The 17,919-nt window shown below is 37.7% G+C and overlaps 1 protein-coding gene across 1 annotated transcript; it reads left to right on the top strand.

Moving 5' to 3' along the window:
- Positions 1-5,365: 5,365 nt before the first annotated feature.
- On the top strand, positions 5,366-6,493 carry LOC141590673 (uncharacterized). The gene has a single exon (XM_074411242.1). The coding sequence runs from the start codon at positions 5,366-5,368 to the stop codon at positions 6,491-6,493; it is 1,128 nt and encodes a 375-aa protein (XP_074267343.1).
- Positions 6,494-17,919: the final 11,426 nt, after the last annotated feature.

Below are 17,919 nucleotides of genomic sequence, written 5' to 3'. Positions count from 1 at the left end.
ATTATCTAATTTGATTTGTCTATCAATATTTCAAACCCTAAACCTTTAAAACCTAAACTGAAAACTTCCTTCAAAATAATGGATCGGAACATTACCAAAACATTGATTACAATAGAGTACAACAAATGTTTCATAAATCGCTTAGAGGAAATCGAAAGGAAGAACAACCTATTCCTTGTTAATGTTCAGATCCCACTCAAGGTTGCCAAAGATCGTGGCTTTATGCCGGAGATGGAGAAGATGCAGCGAGATATTGCATCGCTTTACGAGACCTCAAACTAGCAAAGGAGGTGAAGATCAAAATCATGGAAGAGAATGCCTCCCTAAGAGCCTCTATTTCTCGTTTAAGTTCTATTTAATTTAGTGGGCATGCATGATGTCACTTATATTAAGTATGTAAATTTTAAATGTGGGTTTTTAATATTTTCCATTTGAATCGGTTTTATTATCATTGATTTTCTTTGGTTTCGATATAACATATGAATATCTATTAATAGTTGATTGATTTTCCTATTAAGTAGTCCGTATAAACTATTTTGATTTGACTAAACACAACACAAAAAGAATTACAATTGATTTGATTTGATTATGTGTGTCGTGTAAGCAAGCAAGGCAGAAATCTAGCATGCATGCATGTTGATTTGACTTCCAATTGACAGGATTTAAACACATCATCACTAAGAAAAATAAAAAAATTTGTCTTTCTCCCCATTATAAAAGTAAAATGGCACTATTTTACATTCATCTACAAAAATAAAACTACCTTTAGATCTCATATATACTTGTAAGGAGGACTCCAAACTTGTTCACAACTCTTGTGTCACTAATTCATTCATCAAGGTATTTAACCATTCATTCCTTTAAATTAAATCGTTTGTATAGTTTACAATTTTTGCATGTATGCGACAATCAATTTAATAAGTCCTCAATCATAATTATATTTTAATTGAATATAAACGGTTTATGTGATATGAAAGGTTGTTATATTTGTTTCTTTTTACATAACGCTTTAATTTTTTTAATTGAATATAGACGGTTTTAAACATCACTAATTACAAAAATTAAAAAATTGTCTTTCTCCCCATTATAAAAGGAATATGGCAGTATTTTACATTCATCTACAAAAATAAAACTCCCTTTACAACACAAACCCTAGATCTCATATATACTTGTAAGGAGGACTCCAAACTTGTTCACAACTCTTGTTACTAATTGTTTGATCATTCATCAAGGTATTTTAACCATTCTTTCTTTTTTTTGCTCATTTCATCAAGATATTTAACCATTCTTTCTTTTAAATGAAATTGTTTGTATAAGTTTAAAACCGTAAACGATTTTTGCATGTATGTGACAATCAATTTAATAACCCGTCAATCATAACTATTTTTTGATTGAATATAAACGGTTTATGTCCATATTGGCGATGGGATATGAATGGTAGTTGTCATCCAATTTTCCTTTTACATAACGTTTTATTTTTAATTTAATTAACTAGTATGAATTTCAGATGGTTAGACAGTTCATTCCTATATTAGTACAATACACTATCAATCGCAGAATCAAACTCGCTCGGTTGCGAGAGATTGACACTCAGTTGGCCGATCTAATAGACCGAGCGGAGGCGATAAGGCAGCGGGCAATAAGTAGAGGGATGACCGACGTGCAGGAAAATATGGAAGCTCTTATACATGAAGTGAAAGCTAATCGTGAACAAGGGGTGATTGAAATCCGAAAAATTGAGTTGGAGCTTGATCAACTTGAACTTCTTGGTTTTTAGTTAGGTTAAATATGGTTTATATAGTACGTATTTTGTAAGGATTAAAAGGTTGGTTTATATTTTCCAATGGATCTATGATTATCAACTACCCATTTTCCTTTTCAAATTCCTGTTATTTTTTTTAATTACTTTCTTACGTCCTTCGTTAAAAAAATACCCGTAATTTTACCAATGTGTGATGACTAATTTTAATCCAAAATAAGTCCAAGCACATGAGGAGAACACTGCCAAGCGAGTAACAAACGCCACAACGAGATCTTATCTTTGCTACAAATAATTATGCAATTTAACTTGGTAGGGACCGACCATTATTCACTTGGGCCATTAATATTCATTTTCCATGTTTCTATGTTAAAAACCAGACCATTAGGAATGTGGCCCCAATAGGGGAAAAGCCCAATCAAAATATAGGTCTTATATAACAATTTGGCCTCATTCTATTTATCAACTAACTTACTTGGGCCTTCGGTAACTAGACCCATTATTACTTCCTCAATTGGGCCATTTTCATCGATTACTTTCCGTCGACCCATTTACTTCCTCAATTGGGCCATTTTCATCCATTCTTTCTCGTCGACCCATTTACTTCCTCAATTGGGCCATTTTCATCCATTCATTTACTTGGGCGTCGGTAAGTAGATGTCATTTGCAATTTGCAATTTGCAAAGTTAACACATTACAAATTAAATGTTTTTCTTTTTGCAATTGATTCATTTTAAGTTTTTAAAACCTTAATAATCAAGCATAACAAACCGAGACCGAAATTATTTTTGATCGACAACGAATAATGGACAACTATCGTCAAAATACAAATTTAGATCAACAATCAATAACAAATTAAAGCTTCTTCTCTTATTTATGTACTATTATCACAATACAAATTGATAATAATAATACAAATACAACCCATGAATAATACAATAACCGACGAGCTAACTTTTCTGATTTAGTAGCACGTAACTTCTGAGATTTCAATTTAATATTTTCCGATGTCAATTGCCGTAACCTATCCTCCAAAGAGTTGTTTAGATCAATCAACCTGTTCATGTTCCGATCAACCTCCACGCATTCATCCCATACAAAGTAACCACAATCTTGATCTAAAGATGCATTAAAAATTAATTAGAGCAATAAACATAGATATTATACTAATTATATTATTTTGAGCTATAAACATAAATATACCTTCCATAAGGGACAACGATAAAAAAACCTTCCTTTGTTAGGTCCATTTTTCTTCACGAGTTGACGGATTGGAACCAAGTTATGATAACAATGTGAATCGCAAGAACAAGATTGATTAAAACTCATATTAAAGATGACGGTGGTGTCGATACAATTGAAATATAGTATGAGATTTTAATAATTAAATATGATTATTAGATTTGGAAACAAAATATACTTATTTTTTTAAGGAATTATTAGATTTGGGAAAAAAATATCCGATTTCTTTTATGGATTATTAGATTTGGGGAAAAAAATATATCTTGATTTTTTTAAGTGAGAGAAACGATTTTTTTTAGTTAGAGAAATGAGGTTAAAATAAATAAGAACATAAAATAAATATAAGAAACAAAAAATAATTAGTATAGAGATTAGTATAAAAAAATTAGATTAATTTTGCTAATGATCTTTGGAAAGTGTAGCAATTAATAGGTTGTCTCTTTTTGAATTTGAAATTCAAAATTTTCAAATTTATCCCTCTAAAAACTCATTTGAAAAAGATTCCATATGGTCCCTACCAAACTCCACTTGGCGTGCTCTCACTGGCCTGTGTACCAAGGCCCTTGTACACCCCGTGTACTTGTAGCCTTTTCGTGAATAAAGAAAGATGTGGGGTTTGTGGATTGGAGAGAGGAATGAATAATTGGGAATTAAATAAGGAATTGTGAGTTATGTGGGGGTATGATGATAGGAGAGAAGGATGAATAAAATATGAGTAAAAGTTAGGTAGGGTTTGGTGATAGGAAAAATGAATGAATAAAATAAGAGTAAAAAGTTTCCAAAATAAGAAAGAGGAAGAAAACAATGAATAGAAGGGAGTATAACATTTCCATAGGTTAGAACTTAGATTATAGATGCTCACTTTTCGCAACACATTTGTTCCAGATAAGATTGTTCCTCTCTTTATTTATTGTTTTGTACAGCACTCGTGACTCGCCTAACAGTTTCACCGGTTGAATTTGATGTGTTATTGGATTTCCGAGGGAACTAATTTTCAAAATGTGAATTTTCAGGTGGGATTACAGCTACGTAACTCGATTGCCAAAATATTTTAGTGATTGTTATAAAGCCCTTCTGGAAACATTTGATGAAGCTGAGCAAGATCTCGCAAGAGAAGAGCGATCATTTTGTATTCATTATGCCAAAGAGCAGGTTTCTTAAACCTCAAATCACAATTTTTTTTACTCCGTATTATTTTATGTAGTATAATAAGGGTTTGTTTGGCAAATTCTCACATAAATCTATTTCCTCCATCATGTGGGAAGTCACTCAAACCCCCTTTGGTCATTGAAAATTCCCACATAAATTAACTTCTTACATGCAAACCAAACATTTTTTGGAAATTCATGCGAACTTGAAATTCTTAGGAACTTTAAGTCCTTGTTCTTTTGAACTGAAATGAACTTATCTGAACTAAAATAATAATAAAAATATTATACTAATAATACTAACAATAATATCAATAATAATAATAATAATAATATAATAACTTATTAATATAATAATAATAATATTAATAATAATAAGGTTACGAATAATATTAATAATAATGAATATATTAATAAAATAATAAATATAAATACAATAATAATAATCCCCTTATACTAAAAGAATAAGAAATCTTAAAGTTTTCCCGCCTAAATGAATTACTCTATAATTGGGCTTTGGGCTTCATTTTTTCATGCTTATAACTGGGCCATATTGATTTAACTGCATACAAAAAATAATTCTATGTCATTTAAAACAGGGATATTATTTTTTCAACTTGCATAGACAAATTAATAGAATATTCTTATTTTGTTACATGGATGAAACTGCACTAATTATACGTATGATGGATAGAAATATTTTTCTACTATTATTTTTAAAACTAAATATGATGGTTCCGAACACTTTTTTTAGCAAACACTTTCTAATTAATTCTAAAGTTTTGTCTTTTGATACAAGCGTACTATAAGTTAAGAATATTCATAGATTGTTTACTTCTAAAAAGAAAAGTTTACACTATGTAAAACATTTTAACATTGGTTAATTTTACAAGTTAACAGTATTGAATGTTCTCTTTTCTACCTCTTAATACAAAATATTACTAATATTAAATTTCATAGTTAAATTTCAAGGGAGGTTAAATACCAGTAATATAATTATAAAATTCTCTAATATCCCTATTTAAAGGGAGGTTAAAATTTCATAGTTAAATTTCAAGGGAGGTTAAAATTCTCTAATACGGTTAGTGCCCTTCGTGCCCTGGTACGAAGGGAGGCCCCGGCCATAGTGTTTCTTTGCGAGACCAAACTCTGTGGTCGTGAGATGAGGAGGGTGAGGGAGAGACTGGAGGGATACTTCGGGATGGAGGTGGATAGTATGGGGAGGTCAGGGGGTCTTGCTATGTTGTGGCAAAAGGATATTGATTGTCGGTTCATGTCTGCTTCAGTTCACCATATGGATTTTACAATCTGTTATGATGGGAAGGAGTGGAGGCTTACGGGGTTTTATGGATGGCCGGCGGTCTCAGACCGCCACTTATCTTGGGAGCTGCTTCGGCTGCTTGAGGGGCAGTCGACGTTGCCGTGGGTGTGTATTGGTGATTACAATGAGATCCTGTTCTCTACTGAGATGAAAGGGGGTAGTCGATCGCAATGGCAGATGAATAATTTCAGATCAGTTGTGGATGATTGTCAGTTGCGAGATGTTCCGTGGGTTGGGTACAATTTTTCTTTTGATAACGGACAAGCAGGAGAAGCTAATAGACAATGTATGCTAGATAGAGCTCTTTGCACATCTCAGTGGCTTGATTTCTACCCTCACGCTCGTCTTTTCTACATGGACCGTGAGTGGTCGGACCATGCCCCGATCAAGCTTTGTCTAAATGCGAAGGAGTTGGAGGCGGCCAGAGTGCGACCGTTTCGTTTTGAACAGATTTGGGTTGGAGAGGATGGGAGTGAGGATGCCGTGGAGAGAGGGGTGGCGAGGGGAAGAGGTGACTTGGTGGCGGTCCTTGATGAATGTGCGCGGGAATTAAGAGGGTGGCAGAAGATCAATATAAACAAAATAGGCAAAGAGATAGAGAAGAAGAGGAAGCAGCTGGCACGTTTTAATGAAGGGGATCGTTCTGAGGAAAATGTGCAGCGAAGAAGACAACTGGTGGCGAAAATTTCCAATCTTCGTCGCCAGGAAGAACAATATTGGAGACAAAGGTCAAGAGCGCTGTGGCTTAAAGATGGGGATCGAAATACCAAGTTTTTTCACACTCGAGCAGGAGAACGGAAAAGGAAAAATTACATTGCAAAGCTAATTGATGATGAAGGGGCCGAAAGGGTGGGTACCGAGGCTGTTACCAATGTGGCGATGGAATATTTTCAAGCTCTCTTTACTTCTTCGAATCCCACCAACTTCGATGATGTCTTGACGGGAATTGGGGGTCGTGTTTCTGAGGTAATGAACGAAGGCCTGCGAAGAGATTACGGGGAGAGGAGGTGCTCGAGGCCTTGAATCAAATGCACCCCTTAAAGGCGCCGGGTCCGGATGGTATGAATGGCCTCTTCTATCAAACTTATTGGAGTTTGGTCGGGCCGGAAGTGGTTCGAGCTGTCCTTGCTATCCTTCGAGGTGAACGGTCTCCGAGAGATATTAATAAAACAAACATTGTTCTCATCCCAAAGAAGAAGGCCCCGGATAAAATACGAGACTTTCGGCCAATTAGACTTTGCAACGTTGTATACAAGCTTGTCTCGAAGGTCCTTGCGAATCGTCTAAAGCAGTTCTTGGGGGACATCGTCTCGGAGAACCAAGGGGCTTTTACGCCTGAGAGAACAATATCGGACAACGTTCTTATAGCTTTTCTTATAGCTTTTGAGGTGTTTCATGCTATGAAGAGCTCGCGACAGGTGGAAGGAAATATGGCGATCAAATTGGATATGGCAAAAGCATATGACAGGGTTGAGTGGCGGTTTCTTCATAGGGTCCTTTGCGTTATGGGTTTGGACAGAAATTGGGTTGATCGGGTTATGGCTTGTGTGACCTCGGTCTCCTTCTCGGTTTTGGTAAATGGGAACCCATCCCGTACCTTTCGACCAACTAGGGGATTACGACAGGGCGACCCTCTATCCCCTTATCTGTTCATTCTTTGTGCGGAAGTTTTGTCGAGTTTGATGCGTAAAGCTGTAACTGATGGAGCTCTCCACGGGGTCAGGATTTCGACTGGGGCACCAGAAATTTCCCATTTACTCTTTGCAGACGATAGTATTTTCTTTACTAGAGCCACAGAGGAGGAAGCTGCAGCTGTGTGTGATATCTTGAGACGGTATGAATATGCCTCTGGTCAGCTGGTAAATCTTGATAAGACTACCGTTTCTTTTAGCAAGGGGGTGCCCCTAACGAAGAGGAGTAATCTAGCGACAAGGTTGGGTATTATTGAGGTCGAAGAGCAGGAGCGATATTTGGGGCTTCCTACGGTGGTGGGACGTTCTAAGAAGGTGCTTACTAACATTCTGCGAGACAAGCTGAGCAAGAGGTTGGAAGGTTGGCGTGGGAAGATTTTGTCTAGGGCTGGTAAGGAGGTTCTTTTAAAGGCTGTTGCCAATTCACTCCCTACCTATGTTATGAGTATTTTTAAAATCCCCGTTAACTTTTGTGAGGAGCTCAGAGGTATGATGTCGAGATTTTGGTGGGGACATGAGGAGGGGAAGAGGGGTATCTCGTGGGTTTCGTGGAATAAGCTCTGTCAGCCTAAGGGAATGGGAGGGATGGGCTTCCGTGATTTCAAGCTGTTTAACCTTGCTTTGTTGAGTAAACAGGCGTGGAGACTCATGACAGAGACGGAGAGTTTATGGGCTCGTGTTATGAAGGCTAGATATTACCCGAATGGTGAGTTCTTGTCGTCAAACATTGGCAATCACCCTAGCTACACTTGGAGGGGTATATGGGAGGCGAAAGGGGTGCTCGGCTTGGGTCTGCGAAGGCGTATAGGAGATGGGTTAGCTACTCGGGTATGGGGCGATGCATGGGTGGTGTCGAATCAAATGGGAAGGGTTATTACACCTCAACCCCCGGGGCACGCGGATATGAGGGTCGCGGATCTGCTTATTGACGGTGGTAAGGCTTGGAATGGGCAGCTGATTGACGATATTTTCTTGGGGTTCGAAGGAGCTCGGATTAAGAATATCCGTCTTAGTGAGAGTGCTATTAATGACGAGTGGTTTTGGTGCGCGGAAAAGGACGGAGTGTTCTCTGTGAGGTCGGCCTATCGACTGCTAGCGGGTGGAAGTGCTTTCTTGGAAGTGGGGGGAGCGTCGAATTGGGAGAGGGAGAAATGGTTGTGGACTAGGCTCTGGAAAATCCCGGTGTGGCCTCGAGTGAAGCTTTTCTTTTGGCAATCGTGCGTGAAGCTTTAGCAACAAGAGCAAACATCGCCACTCGAGTTCGAGGTGAGTCTTCTTTCTGTTCTTTTTGCAATTCTTGTTTTGAGTCAAGCTTACATGTTTTCCGAGACTGCGGGGTGGCTCAAAGGGTTTGGGAGGGACTCGGCTTGGCAGGGGAAGAGGTGGATGCGGGAGAGGGGAGTGTGCGGGATTGGATTGAGGCGAAGTGGAAGGAGTTTGGAGGGAGGGAATGCGGTTGGTTTATGGTGGGTTGTTGGGCTTTGTGGGAGCATCGCAACAAGGTTATCTTTGAGGCTCGGGAGGTCGACCCAGACAGTGTGGTGAAGCGGGTAAGAGGAGTCATGGAGGAGATAGAAGGTGGGGGATATGTGCGGCGTGGTACAAGGGATGAGGAAGGAGGTGGGAGGAGGGAGAACCCTCGGAGAGGTTGGGTGGCGCCTACCGAAGGGTATGTGAAAGTGAATGCGGATGCAGGTGTTCAAGAAGGGGTGGGTGTGAACGGGTATGGTGTGCCGAGATGGAAGGGTCGGGTGCTTTGGGAGCGACGCATGTGTTGGAGCTTGTGGGAGAGTCACATTGCGGAGGCGGTGGCGGTCCGGGAAGGGATTAAGGAAGCACGGCGAAGGCCACGAGAACATTATCGTCGAAAGCGATTGTCTACAAGTTATTGAAGCTTTGCGGAAATCTAGTTTAAAGCGTAAGTATTTTTGATTTAGTTTTAGATGACATTCGTTCTTTATGTTTCTCTTTTAATTCTGTTATTTGGTCTTTTACGAGTCGCTTGAACAATGGAGTGGCTCATGCGCTAGCGCATCCGTTTCCTAGAGTAGTTGGCAAGTATTTGTGGTCAGAGGGATTGCCTTTGATCGCGAACGATGCGGTTGTTTCGGATTTATTATTAATGCAGTAGAGACTTCGGGTCTCCTTTCAAAAAAAAAAAAAAAAAACCGCGCGAATGCGCGGGATCTATACTAGTAAATATATTAAATATAAATATAATAATATAAACAATACGAATTAATTATTAAAAAATATACTGTAATAGTAATATAATAAATATAAAAATAATAACAATAAAAACAATAAAAATAGTAAATTGAATTCAAAAATATACTGTATATAATAAATTTGTCTAAAATCGCTTTATAAAAGTATTTGTAAACATATTATTCTTACTATGTAGTATTACTGTATTAGTCCTTTACTTAGAATCATTGTAGTGTTACGATAGACTACGGAGTACTATAGATTAGCCCCAATTCTTATTTCAGACCAAGGTATCCGTCTTATTAATAAGACGGATACCATATTCTCTCACAAAATACCCATTTAGGGTGAGTGGAGAAGCACATGGGGGGTCCCACCTTTGTCCCCTCTACCCATTTCCTCTCACACAATGACCCGTCTTAAAATCCGACCCGTTTTAAGCAAGACTTACTCATAGATTAGATTGTAGAGTGTTTGAATCATAAGTTCATAACATAAAATACAACAGTTAGATATTTCAAGGTCAAAGGCTGACGATTTTTTTTGGTAAATGAAATTATTTGACAAATTAATTGAATTTTTTTTGGGTTGGTTTCAAACTATTTGGGATTAATGTGTCCACATTATCAGTTTTTTTTTTTTTTTTTTAAGGTAAACCCGTGAACTACCTCAACGGCTTGTCTCCTTAGGGTAAGATTATTGGTAGTCTTGAGAGAAAACTTAACAAAGTCTTTAGACAAGACTCACTCAAGATTACCAATAATTCAAGACTCAACTTAAGACTCTGGTAGAGTCTTGACACAATTTACTAGACATTTCTTCCAATTAATAATTGACATGTATACCTTTTTTGTTTTTCATTTTTTTCTTTATAAGCTGGAAAAATAAGTAGGGTAAAAAGTAGAGTTTGATCCGAATCTGATTGATAATTTATAAAGTCTGAAATGAGCTTAAAGAGAGTGTGAACAATATAAAAATAATAAAAGTTAGTAGAAAGTTAATGTGGCAGAATCTTAAGATCCATAAGAGTCTGACTGATAATCTTACCCTAGCAAAATAATAAAAGTGGCTGTAACTTTTTATTTTGGGATAATTCTCATGGTAGCCCCAAGGTTTGCACTTTTCCTCCATATACACCTATTTTTTTCAAAAAAAAAAAATGACGTGACATATTTTTTAGATCGAAAAAGTGCGAATTGTTTTCCTAAGTTGATCGTCTTTTACAAGATATTCAATATGAAAAACAAAATAGTGCACTTATGATATCTTATACAAGAGTTACGACCTGTCAAAGTATATTCGTTCAGGAAACTTTGACCGACTCTAATTTCTGATCACACATTTTTTCCAAAATAATTGTCTTTCCGAAATCTACAATTTTGGGAAACAAATCGCAGCTCTATAAACTCGTGACAAAGAGATATGACGAGTTAAAGTTAGTCTTGCTGAAGACGGGTCGGAGTAAGTGACGGGTAATGCCACTCACAAAACGGATAGGGGGGGATAAGGTGGAAGCACCTTCAATGTGCTTCCCTCTCTCCTCTATTTGGGTCATTTGTGAGAGGAAATGGTATCCGTCACTCCAAAGTGACGGATACGTGCCGTCTTCAATGAGATTTTGTGTTTGGAGTAAACATGCAAACTTAAGAGGTGTCATGGGAATAATCCCTTTAGGTAATTGATCATTTAGGATAATTTATTTTATGTATTTAGATATATAAGTTTAATACTTCGTATATAAGTTTAATACAACTAGGTAACTAAATGATATAAAAACATGCTTGACAAAATTAAGTACTTATTCATTTAAGGATGAAAATGTGTAATCTTTTTATGTAAATATATAATATAAGCCTAATAAAATTAAGTAACAGAAGTAGCTACGTGGCTTGTTGTTCATTTGACAAGAAGAAAATAAGAACGAAAAATCCTATTGTGTAATTATAGCAAAAAAGAGGAACTATAAAAAGATTATAATATTCGGGTGAATTTAAATGTGGTAGATGAAGCTAAATTGCGAGGCATGGTTTGAAGAAGCAAAATGGTGCAAAAGAAAACACATCCCTACATACGATGAGTACATGAAAGTTGCTCTTATCTCCGTAGGCCATATTACGGGAATTGCTATTGCATATCTTGGCATGGGTCAGATTGCAACCAGGGAGAGTTTTGAATGGTCGGCCCGAAACCCGATGCCTAAGATTGTAAGAGCTTCTGACATTATTCTTAGGCTCATGAACGACCTTGGAGGACACACGGTATAATAGCTTTCTCTCTCATTATTCATTTAGTTAAAATTTAATTTAATGACCTTTAATCTTATTATTCTCTCGTTTTGGTTATTTGTTTACCTATTCTTTTTTAGGGCATCCTATTTATTAGTTTACCTTTCTAGATCGAGAATAGTTTTGATGAGTAATTTGATCATCTATATTGTCGGTATGCAATCCACATAGTATAAAAGTCAAGTTTTTTAAAGAGATTCTATTGGTCCTTTAAATTCAAGGATTGAAAAACTTTTTTAATTACTCTCCCCGTTGCTTTATATTTCTTGATTAAATTTGTTTCGGTAAAGCTTGACGTATACAATACCAATATCAATTTTCTTTATGTTCAATAATAATAAATTAAACAATTAAAAACACCAATTTACAAATGAATAAAAAAAAAAACCTGTACATAAAAATGAACTTTCTAGTCCAACGCGGGTTCCTCTTTTCAGGAGATTTAATTTATGTCTCCACAATTAAAAATCAAAAAGTCACAAAAGAATCTTATCTTTATAAATACAGAAACATTTAAAGCATCCATATTCACCCACGTCATCAAATGCATTTTTTTTTTTTTTTTTTTTTATAAATAGTTAATGTGGGACCCGCAGCAAAGAATCTGGAATTAATTCCTCGAAAACCACCATGTTTTGTACGTAAATGTTTATGTTTATGTTTGTACGTAAATTTTATTTATTACTGAGTCATAAATAATGCATAATCTCCTAATTTATCTTATGATCTTAATTTATAGGAATTATATAAAACTATATATTATACAATCGCATACAAACTATGTAGAATAATAGGTAATACAGTTACATTTCCTAAAATTTTACCAATATAATCAGAACAAAGTATAAAAAAAAATTATTATCAAAGTTCGTTTTGTTTTTGGTTGATAAAATCGGTAGAAAACAATAAAATAGCATTTCTTGGCAAAAAAAATTCATAAAAAAAAAAGTAAGACCATGAATTTGAAAATTGTAGAAAAAAACAAAATAAGACCACAAAATTTATATCGTCTTTAACTTGAATGGTAGATTTGCAAACAATAAAGTAAATGGTAGATCTGCACACTCTTGCATAAAAAAATAATTATAATGATATTAAAATATTAATAATCAAAATATATGCAAAAAAAAAAACATTAAATAAAAAGTGAAAATGATTAAAATCGAAAAAGGTAAAAAAAGACTCATTTCTTGGGAAATTACATTTTAAGACGCAAAAAAAAAAAAAAAAAAAAAAAGTGAAAAAGTACTTCAAAAACAACAATCATTAAATGAAAAAATAAAATTTTTAATAAGACTGGAAGACATTATAATTATTGAAGATTAGTGTAAAAGTAACTAAAATCTTGAATACCTATTTATTTAGATGAACAATTGAACAATTAAACATGTGCAATAATATTTGCACAACTTTGAAACTTTAACACGATATATCGTTTTAATTCAGCGTCATTCAAATTTTAATAAAAGAAATTATGGCTAACTATTATAGGATCGACTACCATATACTAAAAAAACATATTTAAAAAGACAACCCGTGCATTTCGTGCACGGGATTAAAACTAGTAAATTATAACTACAAAAACTTTCTAGTCCAAGGGCGGGTTCCTCTTTTTTAGGGCATCCTATTTATTAATTACTGTGCCATTTAATTTGCACACATTCAAATTCAATTCAAATTGGTTTTAATCGTTCTAATAATTTTGAAATTGAGCTCAACAGGAGTACATAGCCCAATTACTGTATAACTATTTAGTGAAAATTACTGAGCTTTATGTAGTGAAGGTAAATCCGATTTGATAAAGTAACTGTATTTTTCCAAAATATTTTGTAGTTTGACCAAAATAGAGAACATGTAGCCTCTTCAATAGAATGCTACATGAAGCAATGATATGCGGGGTTTGTCGCACTCCCCCAATCAAACAATTTACTCAACTAATGTAGTAGGGTAGTCGAGGTCGAACCACAAGGAGCAAGGGTGATTACTAATTGTCTGAATTCTTATGTTTAGCTAAGTCGGAGAAAATAAGGAGGGTGGTAACAAACTAGCACTTAAACTAACAAATTTAAAGGCTATAAACTAGACAAGATAAGAACAAGCTAAAAGATAAAGGATAGATCAAATAAAGAGAAGGACCAGAACTCGGTTCTCCCACAAATATAAGTAATTCCACATACTAATCGTCTCGGCTAATCAAACGGGGTAGAAAGGTAAGGGGGAGATGGCTCTAATTCGCCTAGAACCTCCCTTCCGGTCTCGCAATAGGACACTAGCTACTCCGACTAACCCCCCTCCCGGGTTCGAAAGCCGGTATCCCTAACTCAAAACCCGACAACCCCAAGAACATGCATTTTCCCAAGGAGGTCAAGTAAATGGTCAAGGTCATTAAGCACTCATCATATTCCGGGTCATCCCACTCCCCCTTCCGGAGGTCGATTTCAAACGCTAGTCTAGAGGCACCCTCCCTCGGTTCTCCCTTCCGGTCTCAACCTTAGTTGGTGACAAGGCTAAATTTCGGGTGTCCAATTTACAACCTAACCAACTTCCGTTGGTGGTCAAGGGTCACAAGTTGACACTACCCAAAACCCAAACCTTAAGCAAGCAAATTCCTCTAAACTACCCTCACCAATTTTCCCCACAAATTAGCCTTAGTGATAATTAGTTAGTGAAATTACCCATATCGGGTCAAACCGAGTCCTAGAAGGAGACTACTCACTAATCATGTCTCTAAAGGCTAAATAAACAACAAAGATGGAATCTTTAAACATAAACATGGATGGAATATGAATTCTACTTCTAAACATGCAACAATCCAACTTAAATTATAAGGAAAGACAATTTAATTCAAGAGACAATGAAGATTAAACTAAAGGCACAAACTTTAACTCAATAAACCCAAATACTCAATCCTTAACATGAGAAATTCAAAGATTCAATCTTGTAAACAACAATGGTGAGTAGAGAAAAGATGAACAAGAGAGAGAATAACAACAATCTAACATAAACAATTAAGATTAAACTTGAAAGAAAAAAACAAATGTAAACAAATGAAATTAGGAAGAGAAATTATACCCACTCAATAGCAAAGAAAGGAACTTGGATTGAAATATGGAAGGATTCTTCAATTCTCCAAATACAACCCAAAATTACTAATTGTAAACTAATGAAAAGGGAAGAACTTGAATGAACAAAAGAAGAATTAAACTTATAATTAAAGAAAGATAACAACTTTTTATTGAATGAAAATAAGAGAGGAAATATGAGGGTTTTACAATATTGAGAGAGAATAATATGAACTAGTCTAATTTCTAAGGTAGTAATTGTGTAATGGGTGTAATAATATAAGGTCTCTTTATATACTACTCCTACTAATTACTACTAATAATTATAGTAATAATAATAATAATAATAATATGTTAATAATAGTTATAATAATAGTACTAACAATAATCCCCAAATCTCCTCCTTCACGACAAAACAACCAAAGGGGACCAAACAATCAAAAACAAAGAAAAGGAAAAAGGGAAGGGGAAACACAACGGACAAAACGCAGACTTGGGGGTGTCCTGCCGGCCCGCCGGCGGCCGGGGCTTGTGCCGGCAGCGAGGGCAATGAGGCAAGGGGAATAAATTAATGTGATGTGCGTTATGCCGGTACGACGGCAGCCGGGGCACCGGTAGAGTAGACAAAGATTGATGCGGGATTGTTGATTTGGTGCGTTGTGCCGGCTGGACGGCTGCCGGTCCCTATACCGGCAGCGAGGTCTTCACAAAAAGGAGGAAAAAAGTGTGTGTTCTGCCGGTTGAGGGAGTCGACTGCCGGGGCACCGGCACGGAGAACAAAGCTTCATAAAAACTTAGTTTTCGATCCCGAGTTCGAATCTGATTGTGCTTTGGTGATGGTGGAGTTTGTTGTTGATGATGTCGCAGGTACAGGGGAGCAGCTGCGGTGGCTGGTTGTGTCGGATGGCGTAGGAGGTGATGATGTCTATGATGACTGGTGAATGATGGTGAAGGTGAAGACGATAAAATGGCTGATTGCAGTGATGGTGAATGGCGTGTTGATGATGATGATGATGAAATGGTGAATGGTGATGGTTTTGGACGCGGAATACGGAAATGGATTGAGTTGGGTTGCCATGGTGATGAGATTGATTGAGGTGGAGGATGGCAGTTTAGAGGATGATTGATGTGAGGTTGTTGATGAGAATGCAGGGGACGTTGATGGTGGTTGAGAACTGAGCTCGGGTTTTGGTGAGCTGAGGAGGTGAATGAAAATGGAGGAGAAGTTGCGTGTTGTTGATGTTGATACAGGGGTTGGGGTTGACTTTGGTAGGGTCAAATGGGCAACTTTGACATTTGCTTTAATGAGTATTCCAAGTCTCAACTTCTCAATTTGATTTCGTCTCAACCCGTCTCATTACTTCCCCTTGCTTTCCCGTTTCACCTATACATAAAATTAATAAAGTGATTATGATACTTGTTCCGGGGTGTAATTCCAGAGCAGATGTTTGTTACCACTCGTAGCTAGTAGAATGATGTCCTTGCTTGAATTCTCCTTGCGGTCTCCTGAAACGATGAACAAACTGAGGGCTCGGCTTTGGCCGAGCGTACTCACTCCGACGCTCAAGTCAGTGAACTTAGAGAGAAGTTGTTGTAACTTGGGTAAGAGTATATTGTAGAGAGATAAGGAAGATATTACCAGATGAATAGTGGTTATTAGGTCAATTTGTAGATCCTTTCCTCAATGAAGGTTGAGGAGTATTTATAGGCATTCACCTTTTGTCACGTAGTGGCCAAGTGGCCAAGTGGCTATCAGGTGAGAAGACCGTTGTACCCTCGGCCGATGGACCTGTGGCAGGCTCGCCGAGGGTCTTGGATATGAGTACGTGGATTTGTGTCCCGGCTGGCTAGTTCTCTGGCCGAGACCCAGGTGACAGGCCGATGGGCTCCATCGGCTAGACTGTCTAAGTCGTTGACTTTGCTGTGGATACCCTTGACTTTGCTCAATATGTTGACTTGGTCAGCGGTGCAGAATATGCCCCATCAATTTGCCCCCAGCGTAGTCTATGCCGTGGTATGGGCTCCGATGTATGTTGAGCGTATATTCTGCGCAAGTATTTTTGCAAAATGTCTGGTATTGGCTTCTTCTGAAGCATCGGCGTGGTTCTTGTTAGGCCGTACCATATATCCCCCCTCCACATGGATGCGTAAAGGGTATCCGATGTGGGAAATAATATGACGCTGGCCGAGACCAGGGCTGAGAGTGCCGGTTATTTTTGATTGCCCCCGGCCGGTGCTTCCTGGCTTGGTCGATCATGTGGCCGGCGGAGAGCAGGTGCCTAGGAATTTGTTGAGGGAGATGAACAGGCGAAGAGATGTGAATGGGCGTGTTGAATACGCTTGGTAACTGTAGCATTGATTGACATTCAACTGTTGCAACGATTGACATTCCGTGGTTGCATGTCTGACACGTGTCTGCTTGCTGATTGGTTGACGCTTCATGGGCCGTGTCCTGATTGGTCCTTCTTCATGGGCTTTTCCCTATAAATAGGGCAGTTATTCCGTGATTTTGGCCATTACTTTCATTTCCTCAAATTTTCCAAAATTTTCTCCCAAAATCTTCCTCTTTAAACTTTCAAGGGCTTTTCTTTTCTTCCAATCTTCGGTCTTCGATCCGGCGAGTGTTTTTCTTTGAGGTAAACAAACAAATTTTCTTTTATTTCGTTAGTAATTGTTGCGAACATGTCCTCTGTTGATGCCGGGGCTAGTACTTCTTGCACGGGGGTTCCCCATCGCGCTTTGACGAGGAGGGGATACTAGAAGCCGTCCCGTTAAGGTTTGGGGGCCCTAGGTCTCCCTCTCCCGTTCTTCGATCGCCCCTCCGGAGGAGTTGGAGGATGAGGATGATGCTGATGATGAGGGGGCTCCCGTTGATGGTGGAAGGACGACTATCCCGGATCATGGTGAGGCCTGCACGACTGGCCTCGACCGTGTATTTACAAATAAATTCGCAAGCAGTTCCGGAGAGACTCTTTTCGGAGATCATTTCTTCTTCGGTGAGGGGTATAAGATTGTTATCCCCGAGGAGGGTCGCGGTCTCTTTGTCCTCCCGGTCATATCGGCGTGCATATTAGGCATCCGGAGTATGGGCTCCGGTTTCCTTTGAATGAGCACGTCATGGCCATCATCAAAGCTATGAACGTTGCCGTGGCCCAACTGCATCCGTTGGCCATGAGGACGATAGTCAGCTTTGTATGGATCTG

Source organism: Silene latifolia, chromosome 7 (assembly GCF_048544455.1).
Source record: "Silene latifolia isolate original U9 population chromosome 7, ASM4854445v1, whole genome shotgun sequence".
Classification (NCBI taxonomy): domain Eukaryota; kingdom Viridiplantae; phylum Streptophyta; class Magnoliopsida; order Caryophyllales; family Caryophyllaceae; genus Silene; species Silene latifolia.
Note: the sequence above shows the minus strand (reverse complement) of the source record. Positions and strands in the feature narration are given on the sequence as shown.